The sequence below is a fragment of the Engystomops pustulosus genome, chromosome 6 (assembly GCF_040894005.1).
Source record: "Engystomops pustulosus chromosome 6, aEngPut4.maternal, whole genome shotgun sequence".
Taxonomy (NCBI): Eukaryota; Metazoa; Chordata; class Amphibia; order Anura; family Leptodactylidae; genus Engystomops; species Engystomops pustulosus.
This window is the reverse complement of record NC_092416.1, coordinates 154,496,767-154,521,499: the sequence shown is the minus strand read 5'-3', so window position 1 is coordinate 154,521,499 and position 24,733 is coordinate 154,496,767. Positions and strand designations below refer to the sequence as shown.

At 42.8% G+C, this 24,733-nt stretch overlaps 1 protein-coding gene across 13 annotated transcripts; it reads left to right on the top strand.

Moving 5' to 3' along the window:
- Positions 1 to 663: 663 nt before the first annotated feature.
- EXOC7 (exocyst complex component 7) lies at positions 664 to 19,565 on the top strand. 13 transcript variants are annotated; one of them, XM_072111933.1, is made up of 22 exons: positions 664 to 832; positions 1,456 to 1,521; positions 2,499 to 2,683; positions 2,994 to 3,099; positions 3,844 to 4,066; positions 4,358 to 4,525; positions 5,794 to 5,805; positions 6,937 to 7,029; positions 7,983 to 8,051; positions 8,577 to 8,722; positions 8,805 to 8,957; positions 9,395 to 9,493; positions 9,875 to 9,937; positions 11,094 to 11,160; positions 12,832 to 12,870; positions 16,077 to 16,142; positions 16,491 to 16,611; positions 17,921 to 18,016; positions 18,329 to 18,389; positions 18,476 to 18,517; positions 19,116 to 19,249; positions 19,371 to 19,565. In XM_072111933.1, the coding sequence occupies exons 1-22, from the start codon at positions 773 to 775 to the stop codon at positions 19,474 to 19,476; spliced, it is 2,175 nt and encodes a 724-aa protein (XP_071968034.1). In that variant the 5' UTR covers positions 664 to 772; the 3' UTR covers positions 19,477 to 19,565. The 13 variants fall into 13 exon arrangements, with proteins under 13 accessions (XP_071968034.1, XP_071968035.1, XP_071968028.1 ...); XM_072111934.1 differs by lacking the exon at positions 5,794 to 5,805 and having other exon boundaries at positions 665 to 832; XM_072111927.1 differs by lacking the exon at positions 7,983 to 8,051 and having other exon boundaries at positions 665 to 832.
- Positions 19,566 to 24,733: the final 5,168 nt, after the last annotated feature.

Genomic DNA, 24,733 nt, shown 5'->3' with positions numbered 1-24,733 from the left:
TTTTCATTGCTACTATTTTGAGGACTGCGTGACCTTTTGATAACTTTTTATTACTCTTTTATGTGATGTAAAATGGTGTAAAAGTGGCGTTTCAGTGTGTATAGGACTGCTGCCTCTTCCTCAATGTCACACGAATGAAACAAGTATAGGAGTTTTGAAATGCGAATAAAACGCAATGGGAGGGAAGCTACCTCTGATTGGGAATGTATCATTTTATTGATTTTAAACTAAACCGTCAGTTTTCAGGCTAAATTGCCGTACTGGCACTTTGCGATAAGTAATTAGGTTTTGGGTTGCAGTTTGGGCACTCGGTCTCTAAAAGGTTCGCCATCACTGACATAGAGTATAAAATACTGACACTAGGAAGTACAATTAGTTACGCAGGGAATAGGCCCTCATTCAGCTATGTGTACAGAAAAATACAAAAGATAGGGATTACTGAATGTGGGAAGCAAAAAAAAAAGGGTCAGGTTGTTAGAGGGTTAATGGCTAAAATCTGGTGAAGGCGCAGCATATGACGCAGCCACAACATGACACTATACAGTACATACAGTCTGCAGCTTCATGTACATAATACACAGCGCCCCCTCAGGTTTAGTACTAGTATAGCAGCCTGCGGGCACAGTACACAGCGGTCCCCGGCGCGGTCACGTGACAGGATGACATCACGGTCATGTGACAGATACGTCACCGCTGTCTCTGTGTGTAATTCCTGTGTGTCAGGAAGGGTGGACGATCCCTGCTCTCATATCACATCACATCACTGTGCAGCATGATCCCCAACGAGGACGCGTCGTCCAGGAAGAGGGAGATAGAGGAGAAGCTCAAGCAGGTGACGTGCGGCGCTATGTCTGCAGGGGGAGCTGTTCTTGTGTATACATGCATATACCGGAGGAGGGCGCAGGGGTGACAGTACGCATGCGTACACAATGCAGCCTCTGGAAGGGATTATGCAATGCGCATGTGCAGTCTGGGCTGAACCTTACAGTGTGCATGTGCAGACTAGAAAGGGTGGTTGGTGTGCATTTGGGACCACAGAAGCCTGTGCCAGTCCTTGTTATTGGCTCCTTATGTGGCCACCCTCAAAGGGGTTGTCCAAAAAGTATATGTATAAAAGGGGTGCAACGGGGGTCAGTGAAATATACAAAAGTTACCCCCCATCCGGTAATAATAATGTATTAAGTATCCAGTCATACAAATAAACAGCCAATAAGTTATACATGGACAGGCCAGACCCATTATTGTCATGCATACTATACTATAGAATGCTATGTGCTACCCCTAGATGTAAAGATACTGAATATTCTTTCCTCTGTTGTCCCTCCTGTAAATAAGTGGTGATAGTAAATCTGTGCAGGATGTGAGACAGCTATCATGGTTAGAACTGCTGTAAATGTTAATCTAGTGAAACAAAAGTGGTTGGATAAAAATAACAACTGACCTCCCTGCTTACAGGAAGAAGAGATGCTGACATTCATCAAAGAGAGTCTGGATAAGAGCGACCAGCTGACCAACAATATGGTGAGGGGGGGGGGTGTTACTCTGTCCATCCAGTATTCAACCCTCTTAAGGTGTGTTCACATGTGATATCTAGAAGGGTTTGGCCACTTCATGTTAATTTTTTATTTTATACAGGAGGACATGATATCAAGCAAATAACTCTTAATTTTTAAGATAAAGTTTTCATGAAATTTTCATGAAATCTACAGCTTTCCTTCAGAAACTCTTTCCTGCTCTGCGCCCTGCTGCCCCTGTCCATAAGATAGTAGGAGATGGAGGGGCATGTGACCATACACTCCAGTGAGCACTCACTCCTCCACAGCGTCCTGTGAGCAATCTGTGCTGTGATCTCCTTGCTTGTCACTGCCATGTCACCAGGGGCTGCTATGAGAAGGTGCGCGCAGGGAGAAGACTCTGCACTGATCTGGTTTGATCTGTCCTCCATCCTGACAGAGCTGCACACAACTTTTCATAGCCCTTTGTGACATGGCAGTGACAGGCAAGGAGATCACTGCACAGATGTCTCACAGGACGCTGTAGAGAAGTAAGAGCTCATTGGAGTGTATGGTTACATGACACTCCATCTCCATCCAGTCTGCTGAGCAGGAAGGCATTTCTGAACCAGGACTGTGGCTTCTGGTTTCATGAATATTGTGCAGAAGTTTGAATATATATTGGTAAGTTGTTTAATATCCTGTTACTCACAGATAATAAAATATTAAGATAAAGTGGTCAACTTTAAAATTGGGGGGCTCATTTATGAGACCAGGTATCTGGCATAAACAAGTTACAGATTTTTTTTGCATAAGACGACTTTTAGTGACTTTCGTCCTTCATTGTAGTAAAGGGATATGCTTTTGTCCCCCATTACCACTGTCAGTCCTATAGAGATTGAATGTCACAGCAGAAAGTATCCTGTCCTGTCTAATTCTTGTTATAAGCAGTAGGACAATTATGATCAGATCGTTACGATTTTTATTCCTACTTCACTTGCTCAGGTGTCCATCCTTTCTTCCTTTGAGAGTCGCCTTATGAAATTGGAAAACTCCATCATCCCGGTCCACAAGCAAACAGAGACACTGCAGCGGCTGCAGGAAAATGTGGACCGCACTCTGTCCTGTCTAGACCACGTCATCAGTTATTATCACGTGGCCACAGAGACAGAAAAGGTCATCAAAGATGGGTAAGAAGTGACACATGGCCATGGCTGGTCCGTGAAAAACAGCCTATAAATTAGGTTGGATTTAGCTGACTGACCGCACTGCAGAGGACAGGACTCTACGCATTGTCGTGATATATGATGGTTGGATCCCTGCTTCCCTGCAAAACAACAGCTCTAAACTGTTATGATGATTACAGCAGGGACCCAGGGACTTGTAGTTTTGCATTGGGTAACTTTAGTTCTAGCTACTTTACTTTTGTGCCATAATCCTCATAGAATTTCATAAACGTTGTGTGATTTATTTTCTTTTTGTTGTTTTTTTTCCCCCTAGACCATCAGGACGACTGGAGGAGTACCTAAGTTGTATCGCCAAAATTCAGAAGGCAGTAGAATATTTTCAAGACAACAATCCAGACAGCCCAGAGTTAAACAGAGTGGTGCGCTCCTTACTGTACTTTAAAAAATGTTGTGTGAAAGGTCCCTTACAGAGATTTTAATACGGAATATGTATTTCATGGAGGTAGGAGACTCTCACATAGGTGGCTGTTCCACTCCCCTAGCAGAATCGGCTGTGTGTATGGGGTTTTGACACCTAGATTCAAATTAGATCACAGCTGTAGTAAAGAAGTTTTTACAAAATAAAGTTAGAGAGACTTAGGTTTCCGGCACACATTTCCTCTTCTCAGGCGATTCCATTTGTGGTCCGTGTGTCATCAGTGTCTGTAATCTGATTCTGATTTGTACATCTGCAAAACACTAGGTTATCCAAGACACTTGAAGGGTCAAATGATTGAATGATCCTTAAACATAGACCACTTGTGGATTTTCAAACACAGGCAGGAATAGGACATTCTCTGAGTTTTCTACAGCGTTAGGCCTCATGCACATGACTGCATTAAGAAATGGGGAAAGTTTCGGCCGGGTGGAGATTGGAAGGGGTGAGTGCAGCGTGGTCATGGTGCTGTAAGACATGGCTTGCTCACCAGGCTCTATAGACCTCTATGGGTTCAGTGAGCTAGCCCCAATTTGTGCACAAAGCTCATGACCCCATATACAGTTGGTGCATGAGGCCTTAGTACAGATCCATGAAAAACATGTTCATGAGCATTGGCTCTTTGAAATAAATGTGCTACATCATGATACCGCTATAGGATAAATACATTATGTCATAACTATTGCAGAAATCACTATTTGAGAAAGGTAAAGAGTCACTGGATGCCGAGTTCCGTAACCTCCTACAGAGACACAGTAAGCCGGTTCCACCTATTCTAATCTTGGACCTGATTGGTACAGACGAGGAGATAGAGGGGCAGGAGGAAGGGGTGCTGGAGCACCTTCCAGAGGGAATATTGCAAGACATTATACGCATCTCTCAGTGGTTGGTGGAATATGGCAGGAACCAAGGTGAGAAGCCATCCTCTTTGTCCACTTACCAAATTTATTGCTCTATCTCCAATGTTTTTTTTTTTTTTACCCATCTCGTTATATAAAGCATTTAAATTATGCTGTTGAAATTTGTATGTTGTCCCGTCAAATCCCTCATATGGTCATAATAATTGGAAGAGTAAAAAAACTCTGTTCAATGGTTCAAAAAGCGCTGGGATGATTCACGTCTTTACCTGGTTAGTCAGCATTAGTATCTCATAGTTTTTATTTTCAGCCTCTAATGTCTTCCACTTTTCTTTCCTCTTCTAGACTTTATGAATGTATATTGCCAGATTCGCTCCAGTCAATTGGACCGATCGATCAAAGGTCTCAAAGAGCATTTCCGAAAGAACAGCTCGTCCTCAGGTGTTCCCTACTCCCCTGCTGTGCAAAACAAGAGGAAGGACACTCCAACCAAGAAGCCAGCCAAGAGACCAGGTCAGACAAGGAGAATACTTTGGTGGCTGCTTTTTGGTTCAGTGTTACTGAGCAGGACTTTAGTCAGATAGGGGGACATATTTGTAACCTGATGAATTTTATTAACGCTCTCAGTATATCATATTAAATATTTCTGAGACTTCTAAGCCCCTGATTATACACAGGACACAGTTCTATCATTATTGCTAGAGGCTGTAACCCTCCATACTATAATTTTAAAGTTTTTTTTCAGACTTTTGATATTGTTGACTTAGGAGAGGTCATCAGTTTTAGGCCAATGGGGTCTGAGCCAATACAATCACTATCAGATTGTTCTGCTCTGTCTCAGGAGCTGGAATCTATACAGGAAACGGAGCTGCAAGAAGGTAACTTTATTGACTGTATAGTTGATATATACAGTGACCCTGCTCCTTTTCACTTGCAGAGCTGCAGTTCTCTAGCATTGCTGCTATTCAGGGGCTTTGTACCCTGCATAGTTTCTGGCTCCCTAAGGGCTGCATAGAGAACCTAATTGTCAGGGTCAGAGGTCGGACTTCACTTATCTTGGACCATTGAAATTCCCTTAGGATAGGTTATCACTATTAAAAATCCAGAATTTTTTTTTTTTCTTTTGATTTCTGCCTTTTCTATTAATATAAAATAATGCTGACTGATGCTCTATAGCTGATAGGGACAAAACCAAACATTACTAATGTGACTCTTTATGCAACATCTATAGACTTCAACAACACCTACATGGTTAAAGAAAGTACCTTGGTCCTTCCATGTATTAGATATCTATACCATGCCCTGTGGACAAGCCATAAATGCTCAAAAATATATATTACTCATTTCATAAATCCTCTGTTTACCTCCAATAGATTATTAAGGGTTTGTCTAGCCAAATCAAGTGTCAGGAATAATGAGAGAGGAACTGTTGTACCCCAAATGAACAGAACAGCTACTTGCACATGCAAGTACATCTTAGAATCTTCAACCTGCCGCTCCATAGATTTGGATTACAACTGAACTCTATTTTTCTGATCCATGGGTGTCTCAGCACTTGGACCCCCAACCGATCAAGTTATTCCCTATCCCTTAAATAGGTGAAAACTTGGTGTGGTTGGACAACTCCTTACAGTCTCAGTAAAGCAGGAAGCATTTAACCATTGCTTCCTGAAATCTATAATTTCCTTGCTGTAGGCTTGTCATTAATATCTCCCTTGAGTTCCCTCTTGGGGTGTAATGACTTGGATATTTCCTCTCTTGTATGTCCTGATGACAAGCAGTTTTCATACCAGGTAACCAGTTCTCTGCAGTGTGTAGCGCCAGCATTAACCAGCGCCATGTATCACACACACGTGGAAGTGTTTGCAGCCTCTTAACACACTGGATATATATATAGCTCTGCTTCCAGCTTTTACGTCTAACAATCTGAGTGCTGCGTCTGCATACTGTGTATGTTACTGCGTGCCGTGGTATACAGCCTTATTTTAGGGCTTCAGATGATGGCATCCAGGTATATTAGCTATTATGTGCTGATGTGATTTATATATACTATGTGCAATGTCTCTTATATATTGTCATTAATGTCACTTCTTGTTTTGTCTGCCTGCAGCCTGCCCAGAGTATAGGCGACTCCGTGTGTCCGGGGTTAGTGGGTGGGCGACGAGCGTTCCCTTTTTCTATCTGGCTTTCCATAACTTATGACAATTGGGCGGAGATCTACTGCAAATCTGGGTGTATTCTCTGTATAAAGCATGACGTTAATCTGCTGCAAGAGCAATGACCGATTTTACAGATGGAGAGAATGAGAAATGGAAATGGCAGCAAATATATTCTGGTAATATCAATTATCTATTCTTAGGACGAGTTATCTATCATGTATTGGAGGGAGCCCAGAAATACAGCTCCATTATTTATGTGGTGGCTGCCCCCAGGAACTGCGATTGAGCTTCTATTCACTTGAAGAGGAGTCCAGCTGTAGTTCCCGGAGCCAGCCACTGCACGGAGCTGTACTTCACCCCCCCCCCCCCACTGATTTGATTTGACAGCTCCATAGACTTTGAATATGGTGGCAGTGTATGCCCTCAACTGCTACGCTACTTCATTGAAATAGCAGACATCAGACCCCATTTTCTCCATTGTAAGACCCCATTAATGCAAAAATTGATAATCAGGCTGTGAAAGGTCTACTTGCTCTTGCCAGTCAGTATAACGACATGCTGCGGGGTGTGGTGGCTTTGAGATGTTCCTCTAACACGATTGTATAATATTTGTTCACATAGCACGGTAAACCCCCCCGTCTAATATTTCCCTTTGGGTGCTTTTTCATCTGTATTTTGGTGTTGGATATCTTCCTGCTCATTCTCCATGATTTTTTCCTCCTCTCTTGCTGTTCTCCTCTTCCCGCTCTCTCCTCTTGGTGACAGGCACTATCCGAAAGGCTCAGAATCTTCTCAAACAGTACTCCGGGCACGGGCTTGATGGGAAAAAGGGAGGGTCCAGCCTCAGCGTCCTTGAAGGTAAATGCACACATCTTTTGCTGGTAATCACAGCTTACTGTTCTTCAAAGGGTTTTACCAAGTTTGCAAATTATCCCATAGGACATAACTAGTCCATCTGTGAGGGTCAGACCATTGGCATCCCCAGGATCACAAGTACGGGTCCCTCAGCAATCTGGAAAACGGGGAACCTGCTCTCACTATATGTCCTACTGCTCCATTCATTTTTATGGGGGCGGTCGAAAATTTTTGGAGAATGTTCTCTAGCACTTAGACAGTGAATGTGAGTGTCAAAGATAACCTAGCGCTGTGCTTGGCAATTTCTGACACTCCTTTACTGTCAGGAGGAGCTGTAGGACTCATGTGCAACTTGCAGCTGTACCCATTAGAAAAAATTAGACCCTCATTGCTAGATAGGATATAATTAGCAAACTTGGTTAACTCCTTTAAATCTAGAATGACCAGCTATCCGACTGACGGCAGGAAAATGATTGCTTCTGTCCGCAGTCTCGTCATGTCACATCTCGTGACATATATATTGAAGCAAATACTTGTTTTATTCATAATATAACAATTCGGGATCATCTTTTTCTACATTGTGCTTTTTCTCTATTACTTCTCCTGGAAATGGATAAATCAATTGAGAGAGCTGGGTGCTTGTGGTCTACCCTCTAATCCTGCATGTCCCCGAGAACTCAGAATTGATATAATAATGAATTCAAGTATTTGCTAAGATATATAAAGAGCAGTGACAGGTTAAAAGAAGGCTACATCTGTCCAACAAAAACCAGGAAGCTCCAGTAGCCAGTAGGTATTTTTGGTATTCCCTGGTTTGTACAAGGAGCTTCTATAGATCATTCCCCATGCTGGACCTTCTCCCATTTCGGACACCGGACAACCACTCTGTGTGGCACAGGCTTCAATATGGAGCACTGGATAACGCTCTCCCCTGCCTCCCCCTAAATACCAAATAGGTCATGAACAGGATTCACGTGGCAGATACCACGGAGATGCTGTGGGGGAGAAACATGGTACAACCTTAGGTAAGTACTGGTTCCCTTGGTGGTGGGTAATCCTTTAAAGGCTATATTCACCCTTTGAAGCCGTTTTTTTTATTATTGTTTTACATGTATATTGCAGTAAAAGTTTAGTTTTGCCATTTGCAGCTGCTATGTATTACACTACACTGCCAGCTGCTGAATACCTTTTAGAACAAATCTCTCTGGTGGATCATTCTCCAGCTGCTTTGACCTGGTCTCCATGTTCGTCCAAGCAGATCCATGACCAAATTAGTCCGTCAGTCTGAAAAGTTTACTACTAAACGGTATTCTGCAGCTGGCCGGGTGCTGTAAAACAGCTGCAGATTTTTTAATAACAGTTTATTGAAAAACCATTTTTTTTTACCTCAAAGTACACATAAATCAATAATAAAACGGTGTCCATGGTCTTTACCTCTTCTAGAAAGTACAAGGTGGCCTTTGTTGGTTGAGGTCTTCATATATTTCATATATAGTAAGTCCAATGCACTGTGTAGTCTTATTCCTGATTTATCTTTGTTTTTTTTCTAGGGAAGGAGGATGTTTTGGATCTGGAGATAGACACTTACATTTACTGTATCAGCGCATTTGTGCGCCTGGCACAGAGCGAGTACCAGCTTCTTCTAGATATCATCCCTGAGCACCACCAGAAGAAAACCTTTGATTCCCTCATCCAGGTCCGACTATTGCTGTGATGAACTTGGAGCCTCAGGGTCTCTGGCCTCTTCTATATTCACTAATCCGTCTTCATTTATTTAGGAGACCCTGGATAATCTCATCCTGGAGGGAGAAAATATTGTCTTAGCTGCCAAGAAAGCCAATTCCAGACATGATTTCACCTCCGTTTTGAGCATCTTCCCAATATTACGGCACCTCAAACTCACCAAACCTGAGTTTGACAAAGTTCTTCAGGTGAGTTCTTCCAGAGGCTGGGGTTATTTTGTCTTATATCTCTACATAGTGTGTCTCTGTTATTTATCCTGAAAACTTATGAATAAACTGGATGTACAGTTTCTCTTGGGTTTGTACACCTGCCCTACACAATATGACTGTCAAACTGTGCAGGGGTATATACCCAACTGGTAACATAAATTTGTAGGAGGAATAATTGAGGAACATCATATCATCTCCCTGCATGAAAACCTGAATTTCTAGGAGAAATAATAGAGGGACATCACATCATCTCCTTGCATGAGAACATACATTTCTAGGTGGAATAATAGAAGAGCATCACATCCTTGCAGTGATTGTCCAGAATTGTTATGTGAAATAAGTATTTATTAGCACAGACATGTCAGTAGAGGTGACAGCTCCCCTTTAAATGTCTTCCTTTATCATGTGTTTTGTAGGGGACCGCTGCCAGCACCAAGAACAAACTACCAAACCTTATAACCTCCATAGAGACCACTGGAGCCAAGGCGTTAGAGGATTTTGCAGACAGTATTAAGGTAAATGGAGTTGTGATCCTCTCTCAGGATTGTGGACTAAACTGGACATAGTTTAAAGCAGACCAGGCACTTGCGATAAGTTTGCTGAACTGAACGCTACCTATGGGATCAATAGATAGTCTCGGCCAACAGCTTTGGGAGGTGTATGACCCTAGTCATGTCCTTATCCATATTGATATATACATCTGTATCTGGTTGACCGGCATTGCCCAATGTGCAGTCCATGTGTAGTAAAGCAATGTCTACTCTCCTTGCCTTCATCATCTTAAGGCGCATGCACCCAATTCTATTGAGATGCACCCTGCAAATTAATCTTATATGAACAATGACCCCAAACCTAGTGATATGTTCCCTTAGTAAAATCTCTTTTTTTATTGTTAGAATGACCCTGATAAGGAGAACAGCATGTCTAAAGATGGAACCGTGCACGAACTTACCAGCAACGTAAGTATTACCTATGTGTGTACTAAATAGAACCAATCTGCAGTTTTCCTCCTGAAAAATTACAGAGCATGTTGACCCTGGAGATCTGTGTGAGCTTATATTTGTGTGTGATGTGTTAGTATTATATTCCAGGACTGTAGCTTATCCAAGTGCGCTAGAGGCATGTCCTCACACTATTTTGCTCTGATCTTTCTGTAATGAACTTCTCTACATTCCCTTCCTCCTACTGCCCGGAGTGACTGTAGAAGTAGTCAATCAGAAGGCGGCTACAGCTTTTACTCAGAGCAGAGTAAGATGGCTGTGGAGTGACACACTCTTCAGTCCCTGAATATAAATTCAATTTTCAATATAAATATAAATTACACACAAAAGGGTATATTGACACTGATCTCCAGGACCAATACCTGACACTGTCGGCGGCTTTGTGTGGTCAAATCTGCAGAAAAATTTATTTTAAACGCCTCCTATAGAATCTTTGTAAATATCATTGGAATAAATTTGATTGAATGTATATCAGCAATAATTAAATTCTTTTGTAATTGGTCAATGATCATCATGGGCAGGTTATCTGTAACTAAGACACCCAAGAACATGACAGTGTTGAAACGACATACGCTACATATTTTAAAATGTAATCCGAGAGAATATATAATATTATAATATGCATATGTAGTAGTTCGGCAGCCACAGCACATGCCCCTAAGTCGATAGGCAGCCACAGCATATGCCCCACCGTCTATTGGTAGTCACAGCAAAAACAATTTAATACCTACCTGCATTCCCTGCAGCTGGCTCCTCGTTGCAAAAAGGACACAGGCAGTGGTAACATCACTGCCTTTGTCCTGTGATGAATGCTGTGTGCGTCTTAGACACACATAACCGATCCCTATTTATTAAAGAAGATTTATGGCTTGCGAGCCAGATCAGAAGAGCGACATCTGGCTCGCGAGCTATAAGTTCCCAACCTGGTGTAGAAGATCAGATGAGCTTTAGGATTGTGTTGATTCAGTATCAAACTGCAGAATTCTGAATGCAGCTCTGGATTGTATTACCGGATGATAAGAGGTACATAAGGTTATTATATATGGTCTTGCTTGGTGGGGTGATGTTGCTGGGGCAGTAGAATAATCTGGACACTATTCTGTTTTCTATCCAGGCCATTCTTTTCCTACAACAGCTGCTGGAGTTCCAGGAGACCGCAGGGGCCATGCTTGCATCACAAGGTAACAGAGTTCAGGGATCTGGGGGCCACATCCATGACCCTTCACAACCAGCTTCATATAAACCAAACTGGAAATGCCATCATATTATTATGCAGAACTTCCCCTCCATGAAACCTTCTCTTGTTATGTGGTGACCCACAACAACCCTGCTTCATTCTTCTTTTATTTTTTCAATTTCCCCATAATTCCTCAGCACATAAGTGGCGCGCACCATACTTCATGTCTCGGTGAACTGAAGTGCAGTTTGGGCAGGTACCAAGCACACTTTAGGGATATGTCCATATAGGACTAGGATCCTGTGGATTATCTGCATCAGAAATCCATAGTAGCAAGACCCCACCAAATGGTACATTGTCTTGTGCAAAATTAATAGTATTATACATATTTACTGTGAGGTTGCCACAGATTTTGCCTTAGGCATTAGTTGCAATCAGAAGTCAAATCCCCCAAATAATTGAAATGCTTAAGATATTTAGGAAATCTACCATCAAAATCAGGCATGATAAACCAGGGACACTTACTCATAGACCCAGGCACAATGACCGTGGTAATCTGCTTATATTTGTTATCCATAAACTCCTTCCTTCTAAAATCAACTTTTAACATTATGCTAATGGAACAGAAGCCCCTCCATGCTGTGGCTTTACAGACTGTTACACTGTTTCACCATATCCCCCCTTTTCCCTTGGGACTTCCCCCACTGTCTGCCTGCTGTAAACTCACACAGTGGGATGGGAAGTCCCGAGGGAAAAGGGGGATATGGTGAAACAGTGTAACAGTCTGTAAAGCCACAGCATGGAGGGGCTTCTGTTCCATTAGCATAATGTTAAAAGTTGATTTTCGAAGGAAGGAGTTTATGGATAACAAATATAAGCAGATTACCACAGTCAGCTGGTAGCTGGATATATGAGTAAGTGTCCCTGGTTTATCATGTTGGATTTTGATGATATATTTGCTTTTTAAAGTGGTTGTCCACATCCTTACTATTAATGACCTAATCATGTGATAGGGACTGACCTTGCAGTGCCTTTCCCAGCCACTATACAGTGCTATCTAAAACCAGTCGATGATCAGTAGTTCTATATCTGCACCGCAGATCAATTTATGCAGCAGATATTTCCTATAGTGGATAGCTGGGAATTTGCATTATCTTTTGTGCTGCAGATCTTCCCCCAGTGCATAAGGTGCAATATGCTGCAATCCTGTGCGTATTTGCCTAGTGTGAGCACACCCTAACAATGCCACAATGAATGTTCACCTGAAGACTTTGCGTTTCTCATCATCAATATCCTACCCTACAAAAAGGGTCCATAACTCTATATCTATTACCCCTTCCCCTCCCGTGCTTGTGCTCATCCTCCCACACTCCGGTAGTAATAGTCCCAATACTTTATTCACCTCTTATCATTTGCTTGTCCACGGTTTTCAGTTCCTCACACGACTCCTTCCTCATGATCTGCTTCTGAAAGAATTTCATCCTCATCTTTAGCTTTGTAGACTCCACATTCAGCCACATCTGTCATTTTTAGTGATTTAATCTTCTCCTGTTAGTGCACTAAACTGTTCTTCTGTTCCCTCCTGTTCTTCTTTGGCCCCTCTCTCTTTCTCGCTCCTTTTTCCTCTCTTTTTTGCTTCTTTTTCCTCTCTTCCTCCTTCCCCCCTTGCCAATAGTTCTTGGGGACACTTACAATATTCCTATCGATCCCAGAGGTAAGCAGTGCAAGACATCCAGGGGTTCCCCCCATTCATATGTATCGACGCTCCCCATCCTTGTTATTTCTCACCGCATGACTATCAAACTCCATTACCACAGCTCCTGAGTAATCTGTATACCTAATATTAACATGTATGTGTCAGGGGGTAAGGTCATATGTCTTTGTGTGTCTTGTGTGTTTTAAAGGACATCTAGCAGCAGGATCAAGGATTGTACACCAAGGGTGTGAGCCCTCTCTGGCAGGATCTGCTCTTCCTTTAGCTTCTTATGCCCTTGTTTTTAAGGAAAAAAAAGGATTTAAAGGATTATGCAAATGAGCCTGAGAGGCACCAGGTTCTATAGGTGTTAATGAAGCCTGGAGCCCCTTAGGCTTTAAAAGCCTTTTTTTGTAAATACCAGGACATAAGAAGCTAAAAGGAAGAGCAGATCCCTCCAGAGGGGGCACACGCCAGTATGTTAGTGTGCTTGGTTTACACTCCTTCATTTTGGTGGTAGATGTCCTTTAACTTAGGATCATCTATTATTATGTAATGGTCATAGGTGACACTTAAAGGGAATCTGTCGGCTTGACCAATGCAAAGCTGAAGATAGTCTTAAGGGGGTTGGCCACTAATAAGAAGCTTTATCAGGGTAAGTTTAAGACACTAATAGGGTCACTCATATTGTACTTGTCTGTAGTCCACCAGGGCAGTGGGTCATGTGGCCAGCCACCAGCAGAACACGGGACTTCCTGTGATGTACCCTGCTGGCTTCCAGCGGATGGGGACCATGCAGCCATTACTGTTTGCAGTTTTCCTCCGTCATAACCACTTCCATATCAATGCAGAGAGCTAAGAGCACAGCAGTGTGTGTATAGCTGTGGTGTGGTACACAACTCATGATAACCAGACAGAGAGCATAGATCGGACTTGTGACTTCTTGCTCAGGTTGGCTAGTGTGCATTCGGCATTGCGTTTTCTTATAAAAAATTTTTTTAGTGAGTTGTCTGGAGGTTTAAAAACATGGCTACTTTCTTCCAAAAACATCTTTCCTGACCATGGGTAATGTGTGGTATTGCAGCTAAGCTCCGTTCAGCTCTATAAAACTGAGCTGCAATACCGGCACAAACCATTGTCAGTGGTGGCGCTGTTTTGGGAAGAAAATAGCCATATTTTTCAAACTCTGGACAATACCTTTAATAAACACTTTAATAAGCCTTTCTGTCTCACAGGTTATTAAAGAGGTGTGAAACAGCCAAAAAGAGCGCCATGCCTTCCTCTACTAGGAAAAGGGGCATGATGGTCTATTCTAGACCAGCACCAAGTATAGGTCCATTTTGAATTTTGTGATTGGATCTTCTCTCTTCCATGGCCTAAGAGGGAGACACCACAGACTGAGAACTACATAGTGGAAGGAATATGTATATTTCATGCCTCCAGATTATCTTTGTAATAAGTCTATTTCCCATCGTCCCTCATCCTATTTGTCCCTATTCCCATATGGCCCGGCAGGCGCGCACCATATGCGGTCCGAGACTTCTATTTATAGCCTTTCTATTTGTAGGGCAATTATCTGTGTTGGGGAGGGACCTGTAGTGATTTGTTTTTTATTTCCTAATGGGTTTTGCTTCATATGTCAAGAGATGCGGACAATTTCACCAAGGATCGGGCTCCTACGGCTTCCTAATGCATGTGAATCGGGTTGCCATGGAGACGTCATGGAAGAATATAAATGGAGAAGCGGTGACGTCTCTGATCCCCGTAGACGGATGTCCTAATAATTACTATAGATGAATGGAAAGCCCAGTAGACGGAGGCCATAGATTGTCCACATGTGTTGTTTATGGAGAGTCTTGCGCGGCTCGGCATTGCCTTGCGATTGACAATCCATTGTAGAATATGATGACGCTAATATCCGCGCTTCTAGAGCCCCCCACATACTATTTTTACAGGAAATCTACAGTCAAGTTCCAGCATGTTAAACCAGGGACATAGATCCTGGCACTGTGATTGTGGCAATCTTCTAATGTTTGTTACCCATGGCCTCCTTCCTTCTGACATCAATTTTTTATGTTTTGTGCCCCCCAGAGCCCTTCTGGCTAATTAGGGGGGCATCACCAGAGCTCCTCCATGCTGCAGCTTCACAGACTGTTACACTCTAACCCTCCCCCCGCTCTCTCAGAATTTCCCCCTTTGCTCTGCCTACAGAGGGGGGGGGGGGGCGGAGTGCTTCTGCACAGAGTAATGGCTGTGAAGCTACAGCATGGAGGGGCCCAGGTAACGTCCCCAGAGCCCCTTAGCATGATTTTAAAAGAGCAAGTGTCCCTGGTTTATCATGAGGGATTTTGATGGAAAATTTTCAGGCCAGCCAAGGATGTTGCTTCGTGAGGAGAGTAGTATCTGTTAAATTGACCTCCTTGTGAAATTGTTTGTGTGATGAAAAGTTAAACAATTTTTCAGTACACTTTCTGTATCATTTCCTCACTGTTCTCTAGATCTCTGCTTGCTGTCATTCTATAGAAATCTTCATTGGCTAAAAACTGGTCCATGGTCAAGTGATATCACACAGGTGCACGGCTTTTGATAGTAATCAGAGCTGTGTGTTTTAACGAGCCCTTCAGTTTAATTCCGCCTATCTGACAGTAGAGAGGCTAATTCATATAGTCATAGTGGATATCGAAACTATAATACTGTCAGGTGGGTGATACCTCGCTGGAACAATTGGCTTGGCACCACCCATCTGACTGTTAAGAGATGGAAATATTGAAATTGAAACCTATGGAACAGGATACAAAGAGTTGGGGTTGATAAAGATGTGAAAGGGATAACTATATTGACAGATAACTGTATCTGTGGTTCCACTACCAATTGCCCAGTGTCAGTAGTCGGCTTATATTTTAGAAGTCAGTGCAGTATTGTATTGGTTCTCCACTTTCTCCATCTTGTCCTTAATTCCAGCAACGTTCCATCATTTTAACCACACACTATGCTCCATATATTTGTCCTGTCTTCTTCTCATACTTGCCAACATTTCATTACTGCTACATTTAAGCACCGCCCCTGAGGAACCCTCCAAAACAGAACTGTTAAGATTAACCACTTTTGTGGCCTAATTCCTGGGATTGTTCTGGCAAAAAAAGAGTGTTGGCAAGTATGTTATCTACTTATTCACCCGATCATATAGGATCTGTTAATGACAGCTTTCTCAATTGAATGTGTTATAGAGACCAGCTCCGCTGCCAGTACCTACAGCTCTGAATTCAGCCGACGTCTTCTCAGTACATATATCTGTGAGTACCGCCACCCTCCTGGCTCTCTTATTAGGTTGTACTGTTATAATGTGATATCTGCCTAGGTGTGAGGGAAGGTTACGGGAACTTGGTTTCACTTGTTGGTTCCTATTTTGGTAGGGCCTGGCTAAGCTTCTCATGTGTGTATGAGTGTCCCTTATAAATTTACCAGTCCAGTCCTTTGTTCTAACAAAATGTAAGTCATCACTTGTGGCTTCTGGTCCAACGTCTCCCTTTTCCCTGAGGGAATACATGCATCTTCGGAACAAATTGAGGGAGGAGTGAATTGGGTGAGGAGTGTCTATCTTTATATTAGATTTAATTGTACCTCTCCCTCCTCTATCCCAGGTAAAGTCCTTGGAAACTTGCAGCTGAAGCTCCTGTCTAAATCCAAGATGTACGAGGACCTTGCACTGGGGGCAATATTTCTGCATAACAATTATAACTATATCCTAAAGTCACTGGAAAAGTAAGGAGGATCTGTCTGTTTCCTATAAAATAACAGAGCTTGTACTGTTCCTCTGATATTCCTCTTAGAAATGTTTATTTTATTTGGCAACTGGGTGTAACTTGTTAGGGGTGTGTCCCTCTTGAACATCATCCAATCAGTATTGCTATTATCCGACTATGTATGTACCGTATATTCCGGCGTATAAGACGACCTGGTGTATAAGACGACCCCCCAGTAGTATACAGCACAGCCCCCAGTAGTATAGAGCTCTGCCCCCAGTAGTATACAGCACAGCCCCCAGTAGTATACAGCACAGCCCACAGTAGTATACAGCACTGCCCCCAGTAGTATACAGCACTGCCCCCAGTAGTATACAGCACTGCCCCCAGTAGTATACAGCACAGCCCCCAGTAGTATACAGCCCAGCCCAGCATTAAAAAAAAAAAAAAAACTTATATACTCACCCTCCGGTGGCCCCGATGTGCTGCGCTGCTCCCCTGATGTCCGTGCGGCTCGTCTTCAGTGTTCCGCGCAGTGTTCCGGCGCGGAAGACTGAAGACGAGCCGCGCAGACATCGGGGCAATATGCAGCAAAGACTTACCGGCTATGGAGAGGGCTCAACCCGTGAGCCCTCTCCATGCAGCACGACCCGACCGCCGCCGTGAATACACGGGGATCGGTCGGGATTACCGGCGTATAAGACAACCCCAGAGAAGACAGAAGATTTTTCTGTCTTCAAAAGTCGTCTTATACGCCGGAATATACGGTAATTGTACTCCCCTTTGATGAATAGTGAATTGGAACACACAACGGGGCTCATATACTAAGGGTCTGCTGACCACGCTATTGTCGGATATTCCGATGATTTCTGATGTGCGGTGCATTTAGCAGGGGATTTTGTCATACGCGATCGGCTTTTCATGCAACAGAAATTAGGGGGGGAATTGGGAGAGGGCCTTCTAATTCGGACTTAACGCGGGATTTAACATTTAAATTGGGTCGCAAGACATGCACTTAGATACACCTGGAAGAAGAAGGTGAACTCCGGTGGACCTGAGAGGGGAAGCGACACATTCAGGATATCGGGCGCACAATGTAAGTGTAACGCGGCAGCTGTGCATTCTCGTTGGACAACGCACCTCGGGGAACCCACAGGGACGGCTAAGTAAATGTGCCCCAATATTTTTAATACAATTTTTAGGAGGAATAACAGAGGATGATTCTACAGATATTTTTTTTAATGTCATGGGAATACAACTACTTACTCATAATGTTCATACTTTTGCATGGGCCCTTGCCTTTAATGAAACTTTATTTTTGGTCACAGGTCTGAGCTCATGCAGTTGGTATCTGTGACCCAAAAGGATCCTGACAGCTTATACCGCGAGCACATAGAGCAGCAAATCCAGATCTACCAAAAAAGGTCTCTTTATAATAGTAATCTTGGTGCGCATTGTTCAACCTATCCTAAGGATTGTATAGAGAATATGAACATCTATATGAATGAGCCACAGTTTTAGACCTTGTATATAAAGACAGATGTATTCCATAGAATAATAAAGTGTAAATAGCGCCCCTTACTGGTCACATATTTTCTATGGAGAGGTAGAAATAACTGCACCATATCTTTCCTAATGATAGGTTATTCTTATGTATTTGCTGGAAAACCCCTATAACTCTCTGTTCTCTGCTGGAGGCCGCTAGGTGATACTAATGATGTTCATGTCTATTTCAGCTGGGTGAAGGTGACTGACTATGTCCATGACAGGAACATGCCGCCGCTGCAGGGAGCGAAGGTGATGTGCAAAGATCTGAAGAAATCTCTACCCTACAATGTAAATGTGTCCATTTATGTCATGTTCTATTTTCTGTCTTTTCACAGCTGAAGGACAAAGAGAGACAGATGATAAAGGAACGTTTTAAGGTAATGGGATTCTGGATTTCTCCGGAACAGGAATGATATATTATAGAAATCAATAATTATAAAATAAAGGGTTAACCTGCCCCCCCCCCCCCCCCAATCTGTAAGGTGACAACACACTTTGCAACGAAGTCGCCGTTCTGTGCCCAATTTACATGTCTGTATGGTTACAGACCACAAACATACCCTGTGTAGTCAGACCCTCCAATCCTGATGATAATTGAGTGGTGTAGATGAAGGGGAGCTCTGACTACACAGGTTTGGTTGTAGTCATTAAACACAGAAACACTTAGATCTGCAGAGGAGCTGTAAACACTGAACGGTGAAATATTTTTTTTACTGAAGATTGTTTTCAGAGTTGTTTAACCTTTTAGTTTAAGATACATAGGAGCAAAATGGACACAATGGTACAAAATGATTGCATGTGTTAGGATATAGGAGGGTAAGACACCCCAGCCACTCAAGGGGCCCAAAGGCTGAACACATGTAACGCTCACCCTTACCTTCAGCAATATTCTGACTGAACAGAAAAATCGGAAAAATGTAACATTATTTTACTCTCCACTAACCAATACTAATGTCTTATTTTTCTCATTCAAAGGGGTTTAATGAAGGCCTGGATGAGATCTGCAAGATCCAGAAGTCGTGGGCCATTCCGGATAAGAAGCAGCGCGAGCGGATCCGCCAGTCCCAGAAGAAAATCGTGCAGGAGGCGTATGGGGCGTTCTTACACAAGTAAGGCACAATTTATCTTGAACCACTTGTTATACCAGCTCTTAACTTTCTACTACTTGTCTGACCTGTCCTCACACAGTGCTATGTCATCCCCTCTTGTTTACCCTCTTTTCTCTTCCAGGTTTGGCACTGGTGTCAATTTTACCAAGAACCCCGATAAATACATAAAATACTCAGTGGAACATGTTGGTGAAATGATTGAGAGACTGTTTGACACATCTGCATGAAGACTGTGTGAACCCTGTATATATATTTTATATATGTCACACTACTGTAAATAAGTGAGAAACTAACGTAATAAACTCTAAAACTGGTGTATATTATATATATTGGTTGACTATCTGCTGCTTCAGTCATATGGGGAATACAGGACCCTTGTTATTGTGATCAGCGTGGTGCCATTGGTTGGATCTGGTCAAACTGTAATCCTCTATTGGGTGAAATCTTTACAAGTTCTTCCCCATTCCTGAGCACAAGATATCCTTGCACTTTGTCAAGCTACTCAGCAGAACAATTTGCATCTTTTAGTAGCAATTTCTGGGCTTTCTCACTCTTATCAACCCCAGATGTTCTGATACACAGCACCAGATCCCCTGCTTCACACAGCCATTTATTTAAAGGGGTGGCAACTCTTTTACATTAGTTGCCAATGTGCCATTACTGCCTTAGAAATAATCCCTGAAAGTTCATCAAGTGATTCAACATTACTGATATTTATATTTGTGCAGTCTGTAGAATCTCTGTGATTCTTTGCTTACATGTGTGAGCACTGATGAATAGGAGGAGCTGCAGCAGGAGAGATGTGAATCCCTATTTTAGGTCAAAAATAATGCCAAAGTCATAGGCAAATGAGGTGTGAAGAGTCAATTTTTGTCTGAGATGAAGTCCCAGATCTAAAAGACTCCTTGGGGAGACATTGCCATTAAAGGCTATCTTATCCCATCCTGAAAAACCTATTTGCATATTTTCCAGAATCCCCCAGTGAAGCATCGATCCAAATCCCTGCAGAGGCATGGTACAAATAAGAAACTCACCTTGATGCAGTAACATATCTTGTTTGATCCCTGAGTTGAGTGATTTTGCTGAAAAAACGATTATAAAATTATGATAATGAGGCTCTGTTGCTCCTATGGCTGCCTCAGTGCTACTCCTCAGTTAGTAAATAGGGCTCTTCTAGGGGTTTTCAAAAGATGAGGTTCTCATCATTACAACGACACCAGAACCATGTACAGACTAAAATTCCGGCCTCTCATCATGACTCTCAGCAAAAAGTGACTCATCTCTGCTCTTTTGCATTTGACTATGTGAGTTTAAACACAAAAGAGGGCTTTCTAGAAAATACATTTCACACCCTTCCTGGTGGTGAAGTGATGTATAATCTGGTGATGGATTTATTAGTCCTTGTCGTGTGCAGTAGTAACACTAGATGTCACCAGCATGTCAGAGGTGCCATAGCTTTTCCCATTGGTTCTGTACTAGTTATAGCAGTGATGGTGAACCTTTTACAGACAGAGTGCCCAAACTACATCCAAAATCCACTTATTTACCGTGAAGTGCCAGCATGGAATTTTTTACAGTATCTTATTGCTACCTGTTCTTCCACATCTATCAATTGTATCGGCCACCTGAGGACACCAATATAGTTGACAGAAGGAAGGCACATTCAAACTATCATTGTAGCTTCTTTCCAGTGTCTCTCTGTACAGGAGGAAATGGTGGTCCAGCAGGATGACCTCCAAAGATAATGCAGTTCTGTCCACACCTTCTCACTTTCCCCAAAGTTCCAAACAGCCAATAAAGTGTCACTTTAAAATAGCGCTGGGAGCAGCATCTCTTAAGTTGAAGATTCAGTGTTTAGTAATCTCTGTCCTTGGACAATGGCCTAAATGCCCGCAGAAAGGGCTCAGAGTGCCACCTCTGGCACCCGTGCCATAGGTTCGCCACCACTGAGTTACAGCATTCAGCATAAGCAGATCCTGAGAACGACAAGGGTATATAAGTAAAAGAAGTTTTATCTTTTTAGGTATATTCTGCGTTATGTACCCACATTATACTCCCACATATGACCTGTAATAGGGGCATCTTATTGTTATAGCTCTCATCTGTGGTTTTCTTCCTTATTATGACTCCTTATTATTCATCCTTGTTATGACTAATTTGTAGAATAAAGTCCATTGTGTATAAAAATCTAATGATAGAGCTGGATTCAATTAAAGTGTATGAGGATTGTTTATACCCATGAACCCATATTCCCCATGGAAGCTGTAATAATAAGGCTGATACCTTAAACGCACCTTCATCCTCCCTCTTCCAACAAGGTTACACCTCCCCTTAGTCGCTGTTAGTTTCTGCACATCCTATTGTGTGGGCAATGAATGGACCATTGAAAACCTGGTGACAAAACAGAGACGATAAAGCCTGAACCTTCAATTATCCCATGTTCAAGAGAAGGGATGATCTGTGATCCCAGATAGAATCCATGGAATCAGTGATTGTAATATTGGAACTATTAGATACATATTGGGTTACAGAAATATGACTGGTTTTACAGAAAGAACTTATAACATTAAAGGAATAATCCAATTCTAGCAAATAAATGATATTGTTTGAATAATGAAAAGTTATACAATTTTCCATTATACTTTGTGTATCAATTCCTCATGGTTTTCTCGATCTGAAAACGCACTTAGTAAAAACGGCCCAAAAACGCCATGTGTGTCTTCACCCTTAGGGTGATGCCACACATGGCGTTTTGAACCCATTTTGGCCTGTTTTTAAGCAGTCCGTTAAAAAACTCTTCAGTTTTTGACAGGTTTGACCAATTATCTTAATTGAAACGGGTCAAAAACAGATGCATTTTTTTGATGGGCTGCTTAAAAATGGCCCATAAACGGGTTCAAAACGCCACGTGTAGCACCACCCTAAAAGAGCAGATTCTCCTTTCATTTCTGTGTGTAGTGTCTAGGGGACATGATAGCAGAAAGTCTCCAGTGACACAGGAGAAGTAAAGACAAGCAAAAATACTTGTAATATATGTTATTGTAGAAAATGCTGCCACGTCTTTCCATATTGGAGAGTAGTTTGATCATAAGTGACTTTGACGTCATCAACCCTATGCCTTGAAATGAAATATTTTTCCCCAAAAGCATGAACACGGGGTGAGCCAGCATGGCTAACGTATGAATGTTTATCTCGCTGCCAGGCCCCAGGGAGAGCATCTACACTTTTACATCCGTGTGGTCGCCATGGATACAGATTATTTGGCACAAACACTCAGCCTCCCACCTTACTGGCCGCCAGAGCATTGGAGGGTCTCAATGTGTTCACTAGAAGGATAACATAACAGCTTGTAACATCCTTATTGAGCGAGAGGTCTCAGCGTGGCGCCATCAGCCCCTGCCTCGCGTTATTGACATTGATGAAATTAACACATTAAATGCCGAACATCACAAATGTTTGCCAAATGTGGTGCACGTTGGTTTTGCTCCTGTGCACTTGTCATGGCCGTAATGTTATGTGGAGATGTATTTTACATGTATAGTTAGAAGCATAGAGACGTCATTCCTGCTGGGTCGGTTTACACATTTAGGCTTCTGCATGTGTTCTGTTCCTGATAGATCAACCCCTGGCTTTCATTTAAAAAAAAATGCTGATAGTGTCAACCAGCAGTGATTTAATACAACCTACAATCTGCTCAGCTCCTCCTGCTCTGTAACAAGCTACCCACAGATAGGACACTATGTACAATCTGCTCAGCTCCCCCTGCTCTATAACAAGCTGCCTGCAGATAGGACACTATGTACAATCTGCTGAGCTACTCCTGCCCTATTACATGCTGCCTGCAGATAGGACACTATGTACAATCTGCTGAGCTACTCCTGTTCTATAACATGCTGCCTGCAGATAAGACACTATGTACAATCTGCTGAGCTACTCCTGTTCTATAACATGCTGCCTGCAGATAGGGCACTATGTACAATCTGCTCAGCACCTCCTGCCCTATAACATGCTGCCTGCAGATAGGACACTATGTACAATCTGCTGAGCTACTCCTGCTCTATAACATGTTGCCTGGAGATAGGACACTATGTACAATCTGCTCAGCTCCTCCTGCCCTATTACATGCTGCCTGCAGATAGGACACTTTGTACAATCTGCTCAGCACCTCCTGCCCTATAACATGCTGCCTGCAGATAAGACACTATGTACAATCTGCTGAGCTACTCCTGCTCTATAACATGCTGCCTGCCGATAGGACACTATGTACAATCTGCTGAGCTACTCCTGCCCTATTACATGCTGCCTGCAGATAGGACACTTTGTACAATCTGCTCAGCACCTCCTGCCCTATAACATGCTGCCTGCAGATAAGACACTATGTACAATCTGCTGAGCTACTCCTGCTCTATAACATGCTGCCTGCAGATAGGACACTGTGTACAATCTGCTCAGCACCTCCTGCCCTATAACATGCTGCCTGCAGATAGAACACTATGTACAATCTGCTCAGCACCTCCTGCCCTATAACATGCTGCCTGCAGATAGGACACTATGTACAATCTGCTGAGCTACTCCTGCTCTATAACATGCTGCCTGGAGATAGGACACTATGTACAATCTGCTCAGCTCCTCCTGCTCTATAACATGCTGCCTGCAGATAGAACACTATGTACAATCTGCTCAGCACCTCTTGCCCTATAACATGCTGCCTGCAGATAAGACACTATGTACAATCTGCTGAGCTACTCCTGCTCTATAACATGCTGCCTGCAGATAGGACACTATGTACAATCTGCTCAGCAACTCCTGCCCTATAACATGCTGCCTGCAGATAGGACACTATGTACAATCTGCTGAGCTACTCCTGCTCTATAACATGTTGCCTGGAGATAGGACACTATGTACAATCTGCTGAGCTACTCCTGCCCTATGACATGCTGCCTGCAGATAAGACACTATGTACAATCTGCTCAGCACCTCCTGCCCTATAACATGCTGCCTGCAGATGGGACACTATGTACAATCTGCTGAGCTACTCCTGCTCTATAACATGCTGCCTGCAGATAGGACACTATGTACAATCTGCTGAGCTACTCCTGCCCTATTACATGCTGCCTGCAGATAAGACACTATGTACGATCTACTCAGCTCTTCCTGTTCTATAACACGCTGACAGCAGATCTTCAGTTAATGGGCTTTAAAAACAACACCCCTTCTATTAGTAAATGTTGAATTAATGGAGACAAGTCCACCATTCAGTGCTCTCAACTAATAACCGTGGTTAACATTGACCTCTCAATCTCAATTCTATTGTTTTGTAGTAGAAAACCGGAATAATTAACCCCTGCACGGTATCCCTTCTCATTGTACTCCAGGTTTCAGTAGGCCCTTGGGCGACAGAGCCTGAGTGGGCTCCTTTCCAATAAACTCATGTGGTGGCATGAAAAACGCAGAAACTAAAGACACCAAATATTAAAACTTTAT

Bases quoted from the DNA above. Each gene is read 5' to 3' on its own strand.
- EXOC7 (XM_072111922.1), top strand. From the start codon at position 994: ATGTGCAGACTAGAAAGGGTGGTTGGTGTGCATTTGGGACCACAGAAG. The intron at 1,165-1,455 runs GTAATAATAATG...CCCTGCTTACAG, and splicing joins CAAAAGTTACCCCCCATCCG to GAAGAAGAGATGCTGACATT. The intron at 18,518-19,115 runs GTAATGGGATTC...TCTCATTCAAAG, and splicing joins TGATAAAGGAACGTTTTAAG to GGGTTTAATGAAGGCCTGGA.